Source organism: Oncorhynchus mykiss, chromosome 9, assembly GCF_013265735.2.
Source record: "Oncorhynchus mykiss isolate Arlee chromosome 9, USDA_OmykA_1.1, whole genome shotgun sequence".
In the NCBI taxonomy this organism is placed as follows: domain Eukaryota; kingdom Metazoa; phylum Chordata; class Actinopteri; order Salmoniformes; family Salmonidae; genus Oncorhynchus; species Oncorhynchus mykiss.
In genome coordinates this window covers 37,923,872-37,942,586 of record NC_048573.1, presented here as the reverse complement: position 1 = coordinate 37,942,586, position 18,715 = coordinate 37,923,872, and the positions used below count along the sequence as shown (strand labels likewise).

At 43.2% G+C, this 18,715-nt stretch overlaps 1 protein-coding gene across 1 annotated transcript in view; it reads right to left on the bottom strand.

Annotated features, from left to right (window-relative positions):
- The window catches only part of LOC110532007 (cadherin-13), a 25,091-nt gene extending 6,376 nt beyond the window's left edge, over positions 1-18,715 (bottom strand). The window contains exons 1-10 of the mRNA XM_021615579.2: positions 18,569-18,715; positions 15,566-15,688; positions 15,210-15,359; positions 4,321-4,465; positions 3,430-3,605; positions 3,214-3,345; positions 2,887-3,072; positions 2,268-2,587; positions 1,777-1,919; positions 1,422-1,649 (exon numbers count right to left, since the gene is read on the bottom strand). Coding sequence (XP_021471254.1) covers positions 1,422-1,649; positions 1,777-1,919; positions 2,268-2,587; positions 2,887-3,072; positions 3,214-3,345; positions 3,430-3,605; positions 4,321-4,465; positions 15,210-15,359; positions 15,566-15,688; positions 18,569-18,598 — 1,633 coding nt within the window. The 5' untranslated portion in view covers positions 18,599-18,715. The remainder of the gene's footprint in view (positions 1-1,421; positions 1,650-1,776; positions 1,920-2,267; positions 2,588-2,886; positions 3,073-3,213; positions 3,346-3,429; positions 3,606-4,320; positions 4,466-15,209; positions 15,360-15,565; positions 15,689-18,568) is intronic.

The window sequence follows — 18,715 nt, the reverse complement described above, 5'->3', positions numbered from 1 at the left end:
ATCCAAGGTTTCTGGTTTGGGAATGTTTTAATAGTTTCTATGGACTTGTGCACTTGCTAATAAACTCGCTCACCAAATCAGCGTATTCGTCAATGTTGTTGTTTGACACGCAATGCAGAACATATCCCAATCCACGTGATCGAAGCAATCTTGAAGCGTGGAATCGGATTGGTCAGACCAGCGTTGAACAGACCTGAGCGCGGGAGCTTCCTGTTTTAGTCTCTGTCTATAGGCTGGGAGCAACAAAATGGAGTCGTGGTCAGCTTTTCCAAAAGGAGGGCGGGGGAGGGTGTTATATGCGCTGCGGAAGTTAGAATAACAGTGATGCAGGGTTTTATCAGCCCTGATAGCACAATCGATATGCTGATACATTTTAGGGAGTCTTGTTTTCAGATTAGCCTTGTTAAAATCTCCAGCTACAATGAATGCAGCCTCAGGATATGTGGTTTCCAGTTTACATAGAGTCAAATAAAGTTAGATGTGTCTGCTTGGGGGGGAATATATGCAGATGTGATTATAATCAAAGAGAATTCTCTTAGATAATGCGGTCGACATTTGATTGGGAGGAATTCTAAGTCAGGTGAACAGAAGGACTTTGAGTTCCTGTATGTTGTTATGATCACACCACGTCTCGTTAATCATAAGGCATACCAGAAAGATGCTTGTTTCTGTCGGCACGATGCGTGAAGAAACCAGCTGGCTGTACCGACTCCGATAGCGTGTCTCGAGTGAGCCATGTTTCCGTGAAGCAAAGAACGTTACAGTCTCTTATGTCTCTCTGGAATGTTACCCTTGCTCGGATTTCATCAACCTTGTTGTCAAGAGACTGGACATTGGCGAGTAGTATGCTCGGGAGCGGTGCGCGATGTGCCCGTCTCCCGAGCCTGACCAGAAGACCGCTTTGTCGGCCCCTTTTACGGCGATGTTGTTTTGGTTCGCCGGCTGGGATCTGATCCATTGTCCTGGGTGGTGGGCAAAATACTGGATCCACTTCGGGAAAGTCGTATTCCTGGTCGTAATGATGGTGAGTTGTTCTTATATCCAGTAGTGCCTCCCGACTGTATGTAATAAAACCTAAGATTACCTGGGGTACTAATGTAAGAAATAACATGTAAAAAAAACGAAATACTGCAGTTTCCCAGGAACGCGAAGCGGTGCGGCCATCTCTGTCGGCGCCGGAAGTTAGTTTCACATTCTTAAAACAAAGTGGTGATCCTAACTGACCTAAGACAGGGAATTTGTACTAGGATTAAATTGCAGGAATTGTGAACAACTGTTTAAATGTATTTGGCTAAGGTGTATGTAAATTTCCGACTTCAACTGTAGGTATGTAGAGAGGAAAAGAGCCCATATGGAATAACGTATTATGAATGAGAGGTCAGATAGAGTGTATGAGACATTTATGAGGAGGAAAACCACACCATTGTCGGGGTCAATCCTCCACTTGCCCTTGACATCGTCCCCTTGGAGCTGGAAGTAGAAGGGTCCGCTGTAGGGTTCTTCATCCAGGTCGTAGGCTGTGATGTTGACCTCGGTGTGCTCATCTGAAAGACACATGTCCATGGTGGCCATCTCAAGCTCCGGAAGGTTGTCATTCTGGTCCTTCAGGTGGATGTTGAGCGTTCCAGTTCCGGTCATGGGAGGCTGGCCTGTCAATCAGAGAAACTCTCAATTGACACATGCTGGTGGCACCGTGGATGATATACCGATACAGTGTTATTTGACTGATTTTGGTATAATTTACTGTATTGGAATATTACTTTTTATAGTTCTTACCATCATCAATAGCAATCACTGTCACTTGATAGACATTGTTCTTCACATAAGGTGACTCTCGGTCTAAGATCTTAGTTGTGGTTATTTTGCCGGTCTTTGTGTCTACTGCCACACAGTCAGAAGGGTCCTTTTCTTTCACGTACCTACAAGACATGGTTTGGGCATGTAAGATGTGTTTTCGACTACAGGTCTAGCAAAATGTTGGCTTGGTTGGCCTGATTGGCTTCAAGAGTGTGCATCATCACAACATATGATCTAGGTATGACACTTTTAGTAGAATTTTTATAAAAATCAAGAATGATCTGTGGTTTGAGGTCAAATTAATTATAGTAATAAATTGGTAATGAACTGTAAAAAGAAAATGTCATGGAGAACTGGCCTAGATTCCCAGTCTAGCTTGATAAACCAGTAGGAGGTGCTGCAGAACTGTACAGTAGGAGATAGAACAGAAGTCCCACTGAAGGGTGGGTTAAATGCATCCCCAGTCTTACTTGAAGGTGTTGGCATGGTTCCTGTCCAGATCGATGGCAGTGAACGTCTCCAGGTACCAACCAACCTCCACATTCTCCTCCACCGTCACATTTTTGATGGTGGGGGTGAAGATGGGCGGGTCGTTGATGTCCTCCACCGTGACCGTCACCTGGCGGGTGGACAGCAGGGGCTGTTCACCTGTCAAAGTTACCCCCCCTGTGGTGACCACATTCCACAGGCCCATGGCAGGACGACCTTTGACCTTACAAGAGAAGTAGGGCGCCTCGTTCTCTACACTGACTGACAGGTTCCTCTGAGAGCCATCCTCGTAGTCCAGAGGCTACCAGGAGACAGAGGGAGAATGTGGTTTACGGAAAGATGATTTAGTGTTTAGTCAAACAAATGGATACAGGGATATGATTATTGCAACCACATCTATGAGCACAGTTCATCAGATTCTACTACAACTAATACTACAGGTCTGCTATTAGTTTGATTGCAACAACAACAACAACAACAACAAAAATATGATTAATAGAACCACAACTTTAAAAATGTAAATTGCAGAATATCTGAAAGTCTCACATGACATACATTATCTTATTTAGGAGGCATTAACTTATTTGAAAGGGAACAGACCTTTTCAACAAACAAGACTCCTTCGTTGGTGTCTGGATCAGTGGTGATTCTGAAGTTCTGGTCCTTGTCTCCGTGGATAGTGTATTTGGCCTTCCAGGCTACAGTACCTTTGGTATCTTGGTCTGAAACCTGGAGCCGAAGAATTGGTACATCACCTCTGTCTCTCTCCTTGATGCTTCCTGCACCCTGAAATAATATAATATCCCAGGAGGATGGTACATTATAAGAGGGATATAGTTGTGGTTCCGGAGAATCATTAATATATTTGAACAAATACCTCCACCACATCTTGTGATAAAGTGAAGAGGATAGAATCATTTTGCCCACCGTTTGCCCAGTGAAGACAGGCAGATGGTTGTTTCCATCCTCTATAGTGATGATGTTTGTACAGGTGCTGGAGAGCTGAACCACCTCTCCACGATCTTTAGCCTCCACCAGGATGGTGTATTTCTTTGATTTCTGAAGTGGAAGATTGAAACAATCACACTATAGTTGAAAGTGAATGAATGAAAGATTATAGACATAAATAGAGGCACCTCTTACCTCGTGCTCCAGACACCCTTTGAATTTGATGATTCCAGTTGGACCACTTTGCTCAAGGAAGAACTCCAGGTTGTCTGGGGGCGTAGGGGTGATGGAGACAATCTTCAGGTCAAAGGTGCCATTGTTTGTGTTGCTTTGATCTTTATCTGTTGCAACTACAGCTGTCACAAAATCTCCTGATGTGAGAGGAAACAGAGAGTCATGGTTTCAGAGGCTCCAATTCAACCAATCATAGATAAAGGACAACCACATTGCAGGTTCACTCAAAATACTTACTCTGTGTGTTTCGCAGCAAAATCCGTTTGTCAATGTCTGCAATTTGTGTCGATTTTAAAGTAACCGTCCGTTGAAAATCTCACTTTTAAAAGTGTCTATTCTGTTAACTCATACTCAAATTGTGTTGTTGACTCAGCCTATACTCATATGTGTGGCCAAATAATAAATTGGAGAATGAAACACTTAAAAAAACATCTAAAAACAGACTGCTTCAAAAATGCTTGCTATTTCCTCATAGAGGTTGATGTCATCCTCCAGATGAGGATTAGCTGGCCAATCTGTGGTCTACTCCATTTAATATTTTTAATGACCAGTATACGCCCACACCATTTTGTTGTTGGGGTACGTCCACACCATTACAACACAGAACAGTTGCGTTTTAACATACTTAAAAAAATGAAAACTATTTCACTCATATTGTAAATAATTATAGTTAATATTTCAAAGAAGAACTGGAAACACTTAACAGTTACATTAACAATGCATCCTAAACATTCTGAGGGAACTCACAGTGTGGTTTTCTTTTATCCGCAATAAATAAAATGAAGGCAGCGAGAATAAAATAAAAAAGAAAGAAAGAAAGAAAGAAAGACACAAACAAATAGAATATTTTACCCTGTGAAGTAGACTCTTTCAGGTTGATGGTGTAAGTGTTACTCTGGAAAACTGGGGGGTTGTCATTGATGTCTAGAATCTCCACCTCCACTCCCAGCCGGGTGTCCAATGCATTATTGGATGTATCTCGGGCCTCAAATGTCAGCTGTAGTCCCATGTGATAAGGAAGATGTGAATCAATCTACCAGTCATTCAACCAACCAACCAATCAATACATCAACCAATCAAGCAAACTATCGAGCTATCAAGCAATACATTTAATAAGAACTAAACCAAACTAAAATAACACAACGCAATACCCATACAGAAAAAAATACATTTCAATATACACTGCTCAAAAAAATAAAGGGAACACTTAAACAACATAACGTAACTCCAAGTCAATCACACTTCTGTGAAATCAAACTGTCCACTTAGGAAGCAACACTGATTGACAATAAATGTCACATGCTGTTGTGCAAATGGAATAGACAACAGGTGGAAATGATATGCAATTAGCAAGACACCCCCAATAAAGGAATGGTTCTGCAGGTGGTGACCACAGACCACTTCTCAGTTCCTATGCTTCCTGGCTGATGTGTTGGTCACTTTTGAATGCTGGCGGTGCTTTCACTCTAGTGGTAGCATGAGATGGAGTCTACAACCCACACAAGTGGCTCAGGTAGTGCAGCTCATCCAGGATGGCACATCAATGCGAGCTGTGGCAAGAAGGTTTGCTGTGTCTGTCAGCGTAGTGTCCAGAGCATGGAGGCGCTACCAGGAGACAGCCCAGTACATCAGGAGACGTGGAGGAGGCCGTAGGAGGGCAACAACCCAGCAGCAGGACCGCTACCTCCGCCTTTGTGCAAGGAGGAGCAGGAGGAGCACTGCCAGAACCCTGCAAAATTACCTCCAGCAGGCCACAAATGTGCATGTGTCTGCTCAAACTGTCAGAAACAGACTCCATGAGGGTGGTATGAGGGCCCGACGTCCACAGGTGGGGGTTGTGCTTACAGACCAACACCGTGCAGGACGTTTGTCATTAGCCAGAGAACACCAAGATTGACAAATTCGCCACTGGCGCCCTGTGCTCTTCACAGATGAAAGCAGGTTCACACTGAGCACATGTGACAGACGTGACAGTCTGGAGACGCCGTGGAGAACGTTCTGCTGCCTGCAACATCCTCCAGCATGACCGGTTTGGCGGTGGGTCAGTCATGGTGTGGGGTGGCATTTCTTTGGGGGTCCGCACAGCCCTCAATGTGCTCGCCAGAGGTAGCCTGACTGCCATTAGGTACCGAGATGAGATCCTCAGACCCCTTGTGAGACCATATGCTGGTGCGGTTGGCCCTGGGTTCCTCCTAATACAAGACAATGCTAGACCTCATGTGTCTGGAGTGTGTCAGCAGTTCCTGCAAGAGGAAGGCATTGATGCTATGGACTGGCCCGCCCATTCCCCAGACCTGAATCCAATTGAGCACATCTGGGACATCATGTCTCGCTCCATCCACCAACGTGGCGTTGCACCACAGACTGTCCAGGAGTTGGCGGATGCTTTAGTTCAGGTCTGGGAGGAGATCCCTCAGGAGACCATCCGCCACCTCATCAGGAGCATGCCCAGGTGTTGTAGGGAGGTCATACAGGCACGTGGAAGCCACACACACTACTAAGCCTCATTTTGACTTGTTTTAAGGACATCAAAGTTGGATCAGCCTGTAGTGTGGTTTTCCACTTTCATTTTGAGTGTGACTCCAAATCCAGACCTCCATGGGTTGATAAATTTGATTTCCATTGATAATTTTTGTGTGATTTTGTTGTCAGCACATTCAACTATGTAAAGAAAAAAGTATTTAATAAGAATATTTCATTCATTCAGATCTAGGATGTGTTATTTTAGTGTTCCCTTAATTTTTTTGAGCAGTGTATTTAATGTCATGTAAAATGTAGTTCCAATACATGTAGATACATTTGGGCCATAAGCAAAAATCAAATGCTCATCCAGCAGCGGCACTCCTATTGGCAGGGGACTTTAATGCAGGCAAATTTAAATCCGTTTTACCTCATTTATACCAGCATGTAACATGTACAACCAGAGGAAAACAAACTCTAGACCACCTTTACTCCACATACAGAGACGCATACAAAACTCTCCCTCACTCTCCATTTGGCAAATCTGACCATAATTCTATCCTCCTGATTGCTGCTTAAAAGCAAAAACTAAAGCAGGAAGTACTACGCTACAGGACTAATTTTGCTAGCACAGACCATTATGTTCTGGGATTCATCCAATGGCATTGAGGAGTATACCACCTCAGTCACCGGCTTCATCATTAAGTGCATTGACGACGTCATCCCCACAGTGACCGTATGTACATATCCCAACCAGAAGCCATAGATTACAGGCAAAATTCGCACGGAGCTAAAGGCTAGAGCTGCCGCTTTCAAGGAGCTGGATACTAATCCGGACGCTTATTAGAAATCCCGCTATGCCGTCAGACAAACCATCAAACAGGCAAAGCATCAATACAGGATTAAGATTGAATCCTACTACACTGGAACTGATGCTCGTCGGAGGTGACAGGGCTTGGAAACTAGTAGGGACTACAAAGGGAAACCCAGTCACAAGATGGCCAGTAACGCGAGCCTACTAGACGAGCTAAATGCCTTTGTTGCTCACTTTGAGGCAAGCAACACTGAAGCACGCATTAGAGCACCAGCTGTTTCGGACGACTGTGCGATCATGCTCTCTGATGTGAGCAAGACCTTTAAACAGTTCAACATTCACAAAGCCGTGCGGCCAGACGGATTTCCAGGACATGTACTCAAAGCATGCGTGATCAACTAGCAAGTGTCTTCACTGACATTTTCAACCTCTCCCTGACCAAGTCTGTAATACCTACATGTTTCAAACAGACCACCATAGTCCCTGTGCCCAAGTTAGGGAAGGTAAATGATTACCTCCCCGTAGCACTCACGTCGGTAGCCATGAAGTGCTTTGAAAGGCTGGTCATGGCTCACATCAACACCATCATGCCGGAAACCCTAGACCCATTCCAAGTCGCATACCGCCTCAACAGATCCACAGATGATGCAATCTCAATCACACTCCACACATCCCATTTCCCCACTGGACAAAAGGAACACCTATGTGAGAATGCTTTTCATTGACTACAGCTCAGCATCCAACAAAGCTCATCACTAAGCTAAGGAACTAAACACCTCCCTCTGCAACTGCATCCTGGACTTCCTGACAGGCCGCCACCAGGTGGTAAGTGTAGGCAGCAACACATCTGCCACACTGATCGTCAACACCTGGGCCCCTCAGGGGTGCGTGCTTAGTCCCCTCCTCTACACCCTGTTCACCCACAGCTGCATGGCCAAGCACGACTTCTACACCATCATTAAGTTTGCTGACGACACAAAAGTGGTAGGCCTTCACCGACAATGATGAGACAGCCTATAGGGAGGAGGTCAGAGACCTGGCAGTGTGGTGCCAGGACAACAACCTCTCCCTCAATGTGAGCAAGACAAAGGAGCTGATCGTGGACTATAGGAAAAGGAGGGCTGAACAGGCCCCCATTAACATCGATGGGGCTGTAGTGGAGCGGGTCAAGAGTTTCAAGTTCCTTGGTGTCCAAATCACCAACGAACTATCATGGTCCAAAGACAGTTGTGAAGAGGTAACGACAACACATTTTCCCCCTCAGGAGACTGAAAAGATTTGTCATGGGTCCCCAGGCACTACAGAGGGTTGTGTGTACGGTCCAGTACATCCCTGGGGCCAAGCTTCCTGCCATTCAGGACCTATATACAAGGTGGTGTCAGAGGAATATTATGTTATTTGTCACATGCTTTGTAAATAACAGGTGTATACTAACGGTGAAATGCTTACTTATGTGCCCTTGCCAACAATGCAGAGATATATAATATCGAGAAATAATTGAAAAGTAAAACATGGAATAATAAATGTAATGATAAATACACAATGAGTAAGAGACATTTATGCGTGATCCGAAATTGTGGTCGGAAGATCCGTAGGTGTGGCGCAAATAAGGAGCCTCCGGAGGCATGCATAGGCTAAGTTTAGCTGCGTACTGCATCACCGTGTAGCTCCCACTTTTTTTTTTTACAATGCGGAAGGCTCCGACTAGTTTCGCATTGACATGATTGGTTGACGGTAGGTGGGGGCAGGAGGTCCTGTGTAACACAAACTCATTTCCTTGACAACATCTTTCACAACAGCGCTGCGCTGCTCCGTGAACTGCAAGAAGTATGAATTCAGACGTCGAATTGGCTATGCAGCACCTTTAACTTGGTATATACATGGGGTACCAAGTGCTGAGTCATTGTGCAGGGGTATGAGGTCATAAGCTAGATACAGTTGAAGCCGTAAGTTTACATACACTTAGGTTGGAGTCATTAAAACTCGTTTTTCAACCCCTCCACAAATTTCTTGTTAACAAACTACAGTTTTGGCAAGTCAGTTAGGACTTCTACTTTGACACAAGTAATTTTTCCAACAATGGTTTACAGACAGATTATCTCACTTATAATTCACTGTATTGCAATTCCAGTGGGTCAGAAGTTTACATACACTAAGTTGACTCTGCCTTTAAACAGCTTGAACAATTCCAGAAAATTCCAGAAAATGCTTCTGAGGCTAATTGACGTCATTTGAGTAAATTGGTGCTGTACCTGTGGACGTATTTCAAGGCCTACCTTCAAACTCAGTGCTTCTTTGCTTGACATCATGGGATAATCAAAATAAATCAGCCAAGACCTCATATAAAAATAGTAGACAGCCACAAGTCTGGTTCATCTTTGGGATGATCTTTGGTGCAAAAAGTGCAAATCAATCCCTGAACAACAGCAAAGGACCTTGTGAAGATCTGGAGGAAACAGGTACAAAAGTATCTATATCCACAGTAAAACGAGTCCTACATCGACATAACCTGAAAGGCCGCTCAGGAAGGAAGATGCCACTGCTCCAAAACCACCATAAAAAAGCCAGACTACGGTTTGCAACTGCACATGGGGACAAAGATCGTACTGTTTGGAGAAATGTAACAAAAAAGGAAAAAGGAGGATGCTTGCAAGCCGAAGAACACCATCCCAACCGTGAAGCACGGGGGTGGCAGCATCATGTTGTGGGAGTGCTTTGCTGTAGGAGGGACTGGTACACTTCACAAAATAAATGGCATCATTGAGGAATGCAAATTGTGTGGATATATTGAAACAAAATCATAAGACATCAATCAGGAAGTTAAAGCTTGGTCGCAAATGGGTCTTCCAAATGGACAATGACCCCAAACATACTTCCAAAGTTGTGGCAAAATGGCTTAAGGACAACAAAGTCAAGGTATTGGAGTGGCCATCACAAATCCCTGAAGTCAATCCCGTAGAAAATGTGTGGGCAGAACTGAAAAAGTGTGTGCTAGCAAGGAGGCCTACAAACCTGACTCAGTTACACGAGCTCTGTCAGGAGGTATGGGCCAAATTTCACCCAACTTATTGTGGGACGCTTGTGGAAGGCTACCCGAAATGTTTGACCCAAGTTAAACAATTTAAAGGCAATGCTACCAAATACTAATTGAGTGTATGTAAACTTCTGACCCCCTGGGAATGTGATGAAAGTAATAGAAGCTGAAATAAATCATTCTCTCTACTATTATTCTGACATTTCACATTCTTAAAACAAAGTGGTGATCCTAACTTTTACTAAGATTAAATGTCAGGAATTATGAGAAACTGAGTTTAAATGTATTTGGCTAAGGTGTATGTAAACTTCCGACTTCAACTGTATGTACACATAACTAGGAATAAAGTGACAGATTTTAAACACCAACAGCAGCATATACAGTGGGGCAAAAAATAATTTAGTCAGCCACCAATTGTGCAAGTTCTCCCACTTAAAAAGAGGAGAGAGGGAATTTTCATCATAGGTACACTTCAACTATGACAGACAAAATGAGAAGGTCAAAGGACACCAGAAACAAAATTGTAGACCTGCACCAGGCTGGGAAGACTGAATCTACAATAGGTAAGCAGCTTGGTTTGAAGAAATCAACTGTGGGAGCAATTATTAGGAAATGGAAGACATACAAGACCACTGATAATCTCCCTCGATCTGGGGCTCCACGCAAGATCTCACCCTGTGGGGTCAAAATGATCACAAGAACGGTGAGCAAAAATCCCAGAACCACACGGGGGTTCTCAGACCCAGTGAATGACCTGCAGAGAGCTGGGACCAAAGTAACAAAGCCTACCATCAGTAACACACTACGCCGCCAGGGACTCAAATCCTGCAGTGCCAGACTGCTTAAGCCAGTACATGTCCAGGCCCGTCTGAAGTTTGCTAGAGAGCATTTGGATGATCCAGAAGAAGATTGGGAGAATGTCATATGGTCAGATGAAACCAAAATATAACTTTTTGGTAAAAACTCAACTCGTCGTGTTTGGAGGAGAAAGAATGCTGAGTTGCATCCAAAGAACACCATACCTACTGTGAAGCATGGGGGTGGAAACATCATGCTTTGGGGTTGTTTTTCTGCAAAGGGACCAGGACAACTGATCCGTGTAAAGGAAAGAATGAATGGGGCTATGTATCGTGAGATTTTGAGTGAAAACCTCCTTCCATCAGCAAGGGCATTGAAGATGAAACGTGGCTGGGTATTTCAGCATGACAATGATCCCAAACAAAGCGCCCGGGCAACGGCTTCGTAAGAAGCTTCGTAAGAAGCATTTCAAGGGTGGCTTCGTGGCTTCGTAAGAAGCATTTCAAGGTCCTGGAGTGGCCTAGCCAGTCTCCAGATCTCAACCCCATAGAAAATCTTTGGAGGGAGTTGAAAGTCTGTGTTGCCCAGCAACAGCCCCAAAACATCACTGCTCCAGAGGAGATCTGCATGGAGGAATGGGCCAAAATACCAGCAACAGTGTGTGAAAACCTTGTGAAGACTTACAGAAAACGTTTGGCTTCTGTGATTGCCAACAAAGGGTATATAACAAAGTATTGAGATAAACTTTTGTTATTGACCAAATACTTATTTTCCACCATAATTTGCAAATAAATTCATTAAAAATCCTACAATGTGATTTTCTGGATGTTTTTCACATTTTGTCTGTCATAGTTGAAGTGTACATTTGATGAAACTTACAGGCCTCTCTCATCTTTTTAAGTGGGAGAACTTGCACAATTGGTGGCTGACTAAATACTTTTTTGCCCCACTGTATGATGAGTCAAAAAAGTGTAAAAAGGGTCAATACAGCTATTTGATTAAATGTTTAACTAACTATTTAGCATCGTTATGGCTTGGGGGTAGAAGCTGTTCAGAGTCCTTTTGGTTTCAGACATGGTGCATCGGTACCACTTGCCATGCGGTAACAAAGAGAACAGTCTGTGACGTGGGTGGCTGGAGTCTTTGACAATTTTTAGGACCTTCCTCTGACACCGCTTGGGTTAGAGGTCCTGGATGGCAGGGAACTCGGCCCCTGTGATTTACTGGGACGTAAACACTACCCTATGTAGTCCCTTGTGGTCGGATGCCAAGCAGTTTCCATACCAAGCGGTGATGTAGCCAGTCATGATGCTCTCAATGAAGCAGCTGTAGAAATGTTTGAGGATCTGCGGGCCCAAGCCAAATCTTTCAGCCTGCTGAGCGGGACGAGGCGTTGTCGTGTCCTCTTCAAGACTATGTTGGCGTGTGTAGACCATGATAGGTCCTTAGTGATGTGGACACCGAGGACCCGCTCCACTACAGCCCGTCGATGCTTGCCCCCATTTCAGTTTCCTGAAGTCTACGATCAGCTCCTTTGTCTTACTGAAGTTGAGGTGGAGGTTGTTGTCCTGGCACCACACTGCCAGGTCTCTGACCTCCTCCGTATAGGCTGTCTCAATGTCATCTGTGTTATCGGCCTTTGTGTCGTCGGCAAACTATTGGGGTCTTGTATGGCCACGCAGTCGTGGGAGTACAGGAGGGGACTAAGCGCGAACCCATGAGGGGCCCCTGTGTTGAAGTTCAGCATGGGGGATGGGTTGTTGCCTAGCCTCGACACCTGGGGGTGGCCTGTCAGGAAGTCCAGGATCCAGTTGTAGAGGGAGGTGTTTAGTCCCGGGGTCCTGAGCGTAGTGATAAGCTTGGATGGCACTATGATTTTGAAAGCTGAGATGTAGTCAATGAACATCATTCTCAGATAGGTAGATGTTCCTCTAGGTGGAAAAGAACAACCACATGTCATGATTAGACAGTGAAAAAGACACCAATTTCTTTCAGAATTTATTTAAACAGTTAAAGCAAATTTACCAACATTTCTGAAAATAGATATATAGTGTTTTGCAATGGTGTAAATGACTTGAATAAAACTATTTTAAAGTACTAATTAAGTAGTTTTCTGGGGTATCTGTACTTTACTTTACTATGAGATATATACAGTATGTTTTTGTTTTACTTCACTACATTCCTAAAGACAATTAACGTACTTTTTCCCTGACAGCCCAAAGTACTCATCACATTTTGACAGGAAAATGGTCCCATTCACACACTTATCAAGAGAACATCCCTGGTCATCCCTACTGCGTCTGATCTGGCAGACTCATTAAACATAAATGCTTTGTTTGTAAATGTCTGAGTGTGGGAGTGTGCCCCTGGCTATCCGAAAAGAAAAAAAGAAAAGAAAATTGTGCCGCCTGGCTTGCTTAATATAAGGAATTTGAAATGATTTATACTTTTACTTTTGATACTTAAGTACATTTAGGCAATTCCATTTACTTTTGATACTTAAGTATATTTAAAACCACGTAGTATTTTACTGGGTGTCTTTCACTTTTACTTGAGTCATTTTCTATTAATTAAGGTATCTGTACTTTTACTCTATCATGACAATTGAATACCTTTTCCACAGCTGGTGTTTTGGAATTCAACTCTTCAAGTGTCTCTCATCAGTTGAATGAAGTAATGAGAGATTGGGCACTGTTTTTCTATATTTTTATTTACATTTTTATCGATTGAAACAAAAACTGTACACCGCACAACATTCCACAACATGTCAAAGTATAGGTCTTGTGCTTCAAATTAATATTTGTTATACAGTGGATGGTTAGCGGTGTTATGGTGTGGTATGTTCGTAACCAAGTGTAAAAAAAAAACACTTGAATGGCCCTCCAACTGGTATTTACTAGTTAACTCGTCCATTAATCACTTTGTGATGGGGAATGGAAGCTTGTTGTATGCAACAGGGAGGGGCAATTGAATGCAAAATTCCGTTGTTAAAACATTTCTAGCCTGTCTATCTATGTGTTACAGGTTTGACGTGTTGTGTTCGACCCGCTCAGTTTTTCACGACAAAGCAACAGAAAATGGCCAAACAGAGTGGAACCAGCTCCCCTGCTTTTACGAGGATCAGTGTAGTGGAGGTGTTCAACACCTGGTGGAGGCCCGTCAGGCAGTCCAGGAACCAGTTGCACAGGGAGGGGTTCAGACCTAGGGCCGCGAGCTTAATGATGAGCTTGGAGGGTATTGTGGTGTTGAAGGCTGAGCTATAGTCAATAAACAGCATTCTTACATAGGTATTTCTCTTGTCCAGATGGTATAGGGCAGTGTGCAATGCGATAGGGATTGCATCTATTGGGGCCGTATGCAAATTAAAGTGGGTCTAGGTTGTCAGGGAAGGTAGAGGTGATATGATCCTTAACTAGCCTCTCAAAGCACTTCGTAATGACAGAAGTGAGTGCTGTGGGGCATAGTCATTTAGTTCAGTGACCTTTGCTTTCTTAGGTACAGGAACAATGGTGGACATCTTGAAGCAAGTGGGGACAGCAGACTCTGAGGAGTGGCTAGGAATGCTGTCTGGGCCGGCAGCCTTGCGAGGGTTGAAACACCACGAGTAGTTAATCATTAAACATACACCACTGTCTTTTTACTTCCAGGACAGTTCTTTATTCCTGTCTGCGCGATGTACTGAGAACCTAGCTGGCTGTATGGACGGGGACAGTATATCCTGAGAGAGCCATGATTCTATGAGTATGTTACAGTCCCTATTCTCTCTGTGCAAACTGGAAACCACATGTACTGAGGCCGCATATTTTGTAGCTGGGGATTTTAACAAAGCACATTTGAGGAAAACTCTACCGAAGTTCTATTAACACATTGACACATTTGACTCTTGCCGCAAAAACACTCAAGCACTGTTACTCCCCCTTCTGAGATGGCTACAAGGCCCTCCCCTGCCCTCCCTTCAGCAAATCAGATCACTACATTTTTTCTCCTCCCTTCCTATAGACAGAACCTCAAACAGGAAGTACCGGTGCTAAGGTCGATTCAACGTTGGGCTAACCTATCGGAATCCATGCTTCAAGATTGTTTTGATCGCGCAGACTGGGAAATGTGGCGGCAGGTAGCCTAGTGGTTAGAGCGTTGGACTAGTAATCAAAAGGTTTCAAGATCGAATCCCCAAGCTGACAAGGTAAAAATCTGTCATTCTGCCCCTGAACAAGGTAGTTAACCCACTCTTCTTAGGCCGTCATTGAAAATAAGAATTTATTCTTAATTAACTGACCTACCTAGTTAAATAAAGGTAAAATAAAAAATGATGGATAGCCTCTGAGAAAAACAATGTATACATGGACACAAGGTGCAAATGTGTAATATCATGCTGTTTAATCAGCTTCTTGATGTGCACAACATTTGAGAGAAATAAGCTTTTTGTGCATATGAAACATTTCTGGGATTTTCTATTGCAGCTCATGAAACATGGGATTAACACCTTAAATGTTGCGTTTATATTCTGTTCAGTGTAATTAAAATTTGTAGAATTAGAATTGTTTCAAATAAATTATTTGGCCAATTCTAAATGTCATTAAAAAATATATTTTAATTGAATTTTTTTTATGGTTAATGAGTTCCATTCTCTCCCACCTTAAGTTTCTGGTAAAGCTCGTAGTCTAGTTCTCCATGAACTACGATATCTCCGGTGTCTGTGTTGATGGACAGTTTTCCTCTGGGTTCCAGATCAACCCCTTGACCATGTAGATGGAAACCCACACGGAACGCCTTCTCAATCTGAACCTGAAACAAAACATCCATTCAGTGCATGAATTTGTGTGTGTGTGTGTTTGCGTATGCGTGCATGTGCACCCGTGTCCGTCCGTCCCCCTACTTGTTCGACCATGTGTGTGATGTGTGTGTGTGTGTGTTTGTATCAATGCACATGTGATTACATAGAAAAATGAGGCATTTCCCTCTCGACAAAAGAGTGGGTGATCTTTACTTACGGTCCCCAGTACATAAGGATAAGGTCCGGGCCTCGCCTCTTCTATCTTAAAAGAGTCTACAATCCAGATTCTCTTCTGTCGATGCAGTAACTCTTCAGAGGACACACTGACAATCCCCAGACACTACAGAGCAAACCAGACAAGAACAGATGCATTGGTTAAAAAAGGTATTTCCCTGAAAGGTGAGCCTGTCTCTATTGTGAGTACGGGCTCAATAAGGTACGGTTAAAGTGTACATAAGAATGAATGGGACTGAAAGCCATGGGAACATAAAGACATTTAGCTGAGCTCATCTCACCACCATCTCATTCTCTATATATACATTTATATAAACTACTGTTCAAAAGTTTAGCGTCACTTAGAAATGTCCGTGTTTTTGAACGAAGAGTACATATGTTTGTCCATTAAAATAACATCAAATTGATCAGAAACACACTGCAGACATTGTTAATGTTGTAAATGATCGTTGTAGCTTGAAACGGCTGATTGTTAATGGAATATCTACGTAGGCGTACAAAGGCCCATTATCTGTAACCATCACTCCTGTGTTCCAATGGCACGTTGTGTTAGTTTAGAATTTTAAGAGGCTAATTGATCATTAGAAAACCCTTTTGTAATTATGTCAGCACATATGAAAACTGTTGTGCTGGTTACAAAAGCAATAAAACTGGTCTTTAGATTTGTGGGTTTTGTGGGTTTGATTACAGGCTCAAAATGGCCAGAAACAAATAACTTTCTTTTGAAACTCGTCAGTCTAACGCCATGTACTACTCCCTTCACAGAACAGCGCAAACTGGCTCTAACCAGAATAGAAAGAGGAGTGGGAGGCCCCGGTGCACAACTGAGAAAGAGGACAAGTGCATTAGAGTGTCTAGTTTGAGAAACAGATGCCTCACAAGTCGTCAACTGGCAGCAATACACCAGTCTCAACGTCAACAGTGACGAGGGGACTCCGGGATGCTGGCCTTCTAGGCAGAGTTCCTCTGTCCAGTGTCTGTGTTATTTTGCCCATCTTAATCTTTTATTTTTATTGGCCAGTCTGAGATATGGCTTTTTCTTTGCAATTTATTCCTGCAAGCTTGAATGTAGCTTTTTTAAAAGGGAACCAAAAAATATTTTGTTTCGTTATATTATCCAGCAATGTTGTCTATATTTTGCAATTTGCATGCCAGAGTCGCCTCTTCACTGTTGACGTTGAGACTGGTGTGAAGGAGACCCGACTACAGAGGTAAAGAGGGAGTTTACCAGAAAGGCCTTTGTAGATGAACATGTACAAATGTATCTTTCTGCGCATATAAAGTGAGGTCCAAGGTGCAATGGTGGGTGAGTTATTTGGCATTTGTAATAAAGCAAAAGGATGCATGATAAATAGAGTCCAGTCCTTGGGAACAATTTCCAAACACCTGAAGGTACCACGTTCATCTGTACAAACAATAGTACACAAGTGTAAGCACCACGGGACCGCGCAGCCGTCATACCGCTCAGGAAGGAGAAGCGTTCTGTCTCTTGGAGATTAACGTAATTTGGTGCGAAAAGTGAAAATCAATCCCAGAACAACAGCAAAGGACCTTGTGAAGATGCTGGAGGAAACAGGTACAAAAGTATCTATATCCACAGCAATTGAGTCCCATATCGACATAACCTGAAAGGCCGCTCAGCAAGGAAGAAGCCACTGCTCCAAAACCTTCATAAAAAGCTAGACTACGGTTTGCAACTGCACATGGGGACAAAGATCGTACTTTTTGGAGAAATGTCCTCTGGTCTGAAGAATCAAAAATAGAACTGTTAGGCCATAATGACCATCATTATGTTCAGAGGAAAAAGGGGGAGGCTTGCAAGCAGAAGAACTCCATCCCATCCGTGAAGCAAGGGGTTGGCAGCATCATGTTGTGGGGGTGCTTTGCTGCAGGAGGGACTGGTGCACTTCACAAAATAGATGGCATCATGAGGAATGCAAATTGTGTGGATATATTGAAGCAACATATCAAGACATCAGTCAGGAAGTTAAAGCTTGGTCGCAAATGGGTCTTCCAAATGGACAATGACCCCAAACATACTTCCAAAGTTGTGGCAAAATGGCTTAAGGACAACAAAGTCAAGGTATTGGAGTGGCCGTCACAAATCCCTGACCTCAATCCCATATAAAATGTGTGGGCAGAACTGAAAAAGCGTGTGCTAGCAAGGAGGCCTACAAACCTGACTCAGTTACACCAGCTCTGTCAGGAGGAATGGGCCAAAATTCACCCAACTTATTGTGGGAAGCTTGTGGAAGGCTACCCGAAATGTTTGATCCAAGTTAAACAATTTAAAGGCAATGCTACCAAATACTAATTGAGTGTATGTAAACTTCTTAACCCCTGGGAATGTGATGAAAGAAATAGAAGCTGAAATAAACCATTCTCTCTACTATTATTCTGACATTTCACATTCTTAAAACAAAGTGGTGATCCTAACTGACCTAAGACAGTGAATTTTTACTAGGATTAAATGTCAGGAATTGTGAAATACAAATATATAAATATATTTGGCTAAGGTCTATGTAGACTTCCGACTTAACCTGTAGGTATTTATAGGATTACACTTTTTCAATGGATGAGCCACCAGATGTGGTAAAGGTTATGAATTTAGTTTTTTTGAACATTCAAGACCAGTTTGAGACCATAAACGGAGGCTTGTGGTGACTGAAAAGCAGTCTGGAGCTCTTCAACAGCCTGAACCAGAGAAGGAGCACATGAATGTAAGACTGCATACTGGTTACTAAACACTGCTAAAAAAAAATATCACACTTCCAGATTTCGCGCACCTTCCAGACCCAAAGATCTAAAGCACTATATCTTCAACACAAAATGCTTAAACTCTGGTTACTTAATCAGTATGATACATTTGATTTAAATATGCTATTCCAATCCTAGTCTGAATGAACACAGAAAGTCCCATCCCAAACTACATCCAAGTAAATGGTTGAGCATGATAAACCACTGCGACCCTCTCCAATAACCTTACCAGTGTCATGAGCAGACCTCTAGTCCCCATACTGTATCCAGATGTGTGAGCTGATATGGTACTCCGATACCACAGAGTGTTGGCTTGTCCCTAAATACAGTACAGACACAGTCCACCTGAGGTGAAAACACAGCTGAAGAGACTTGT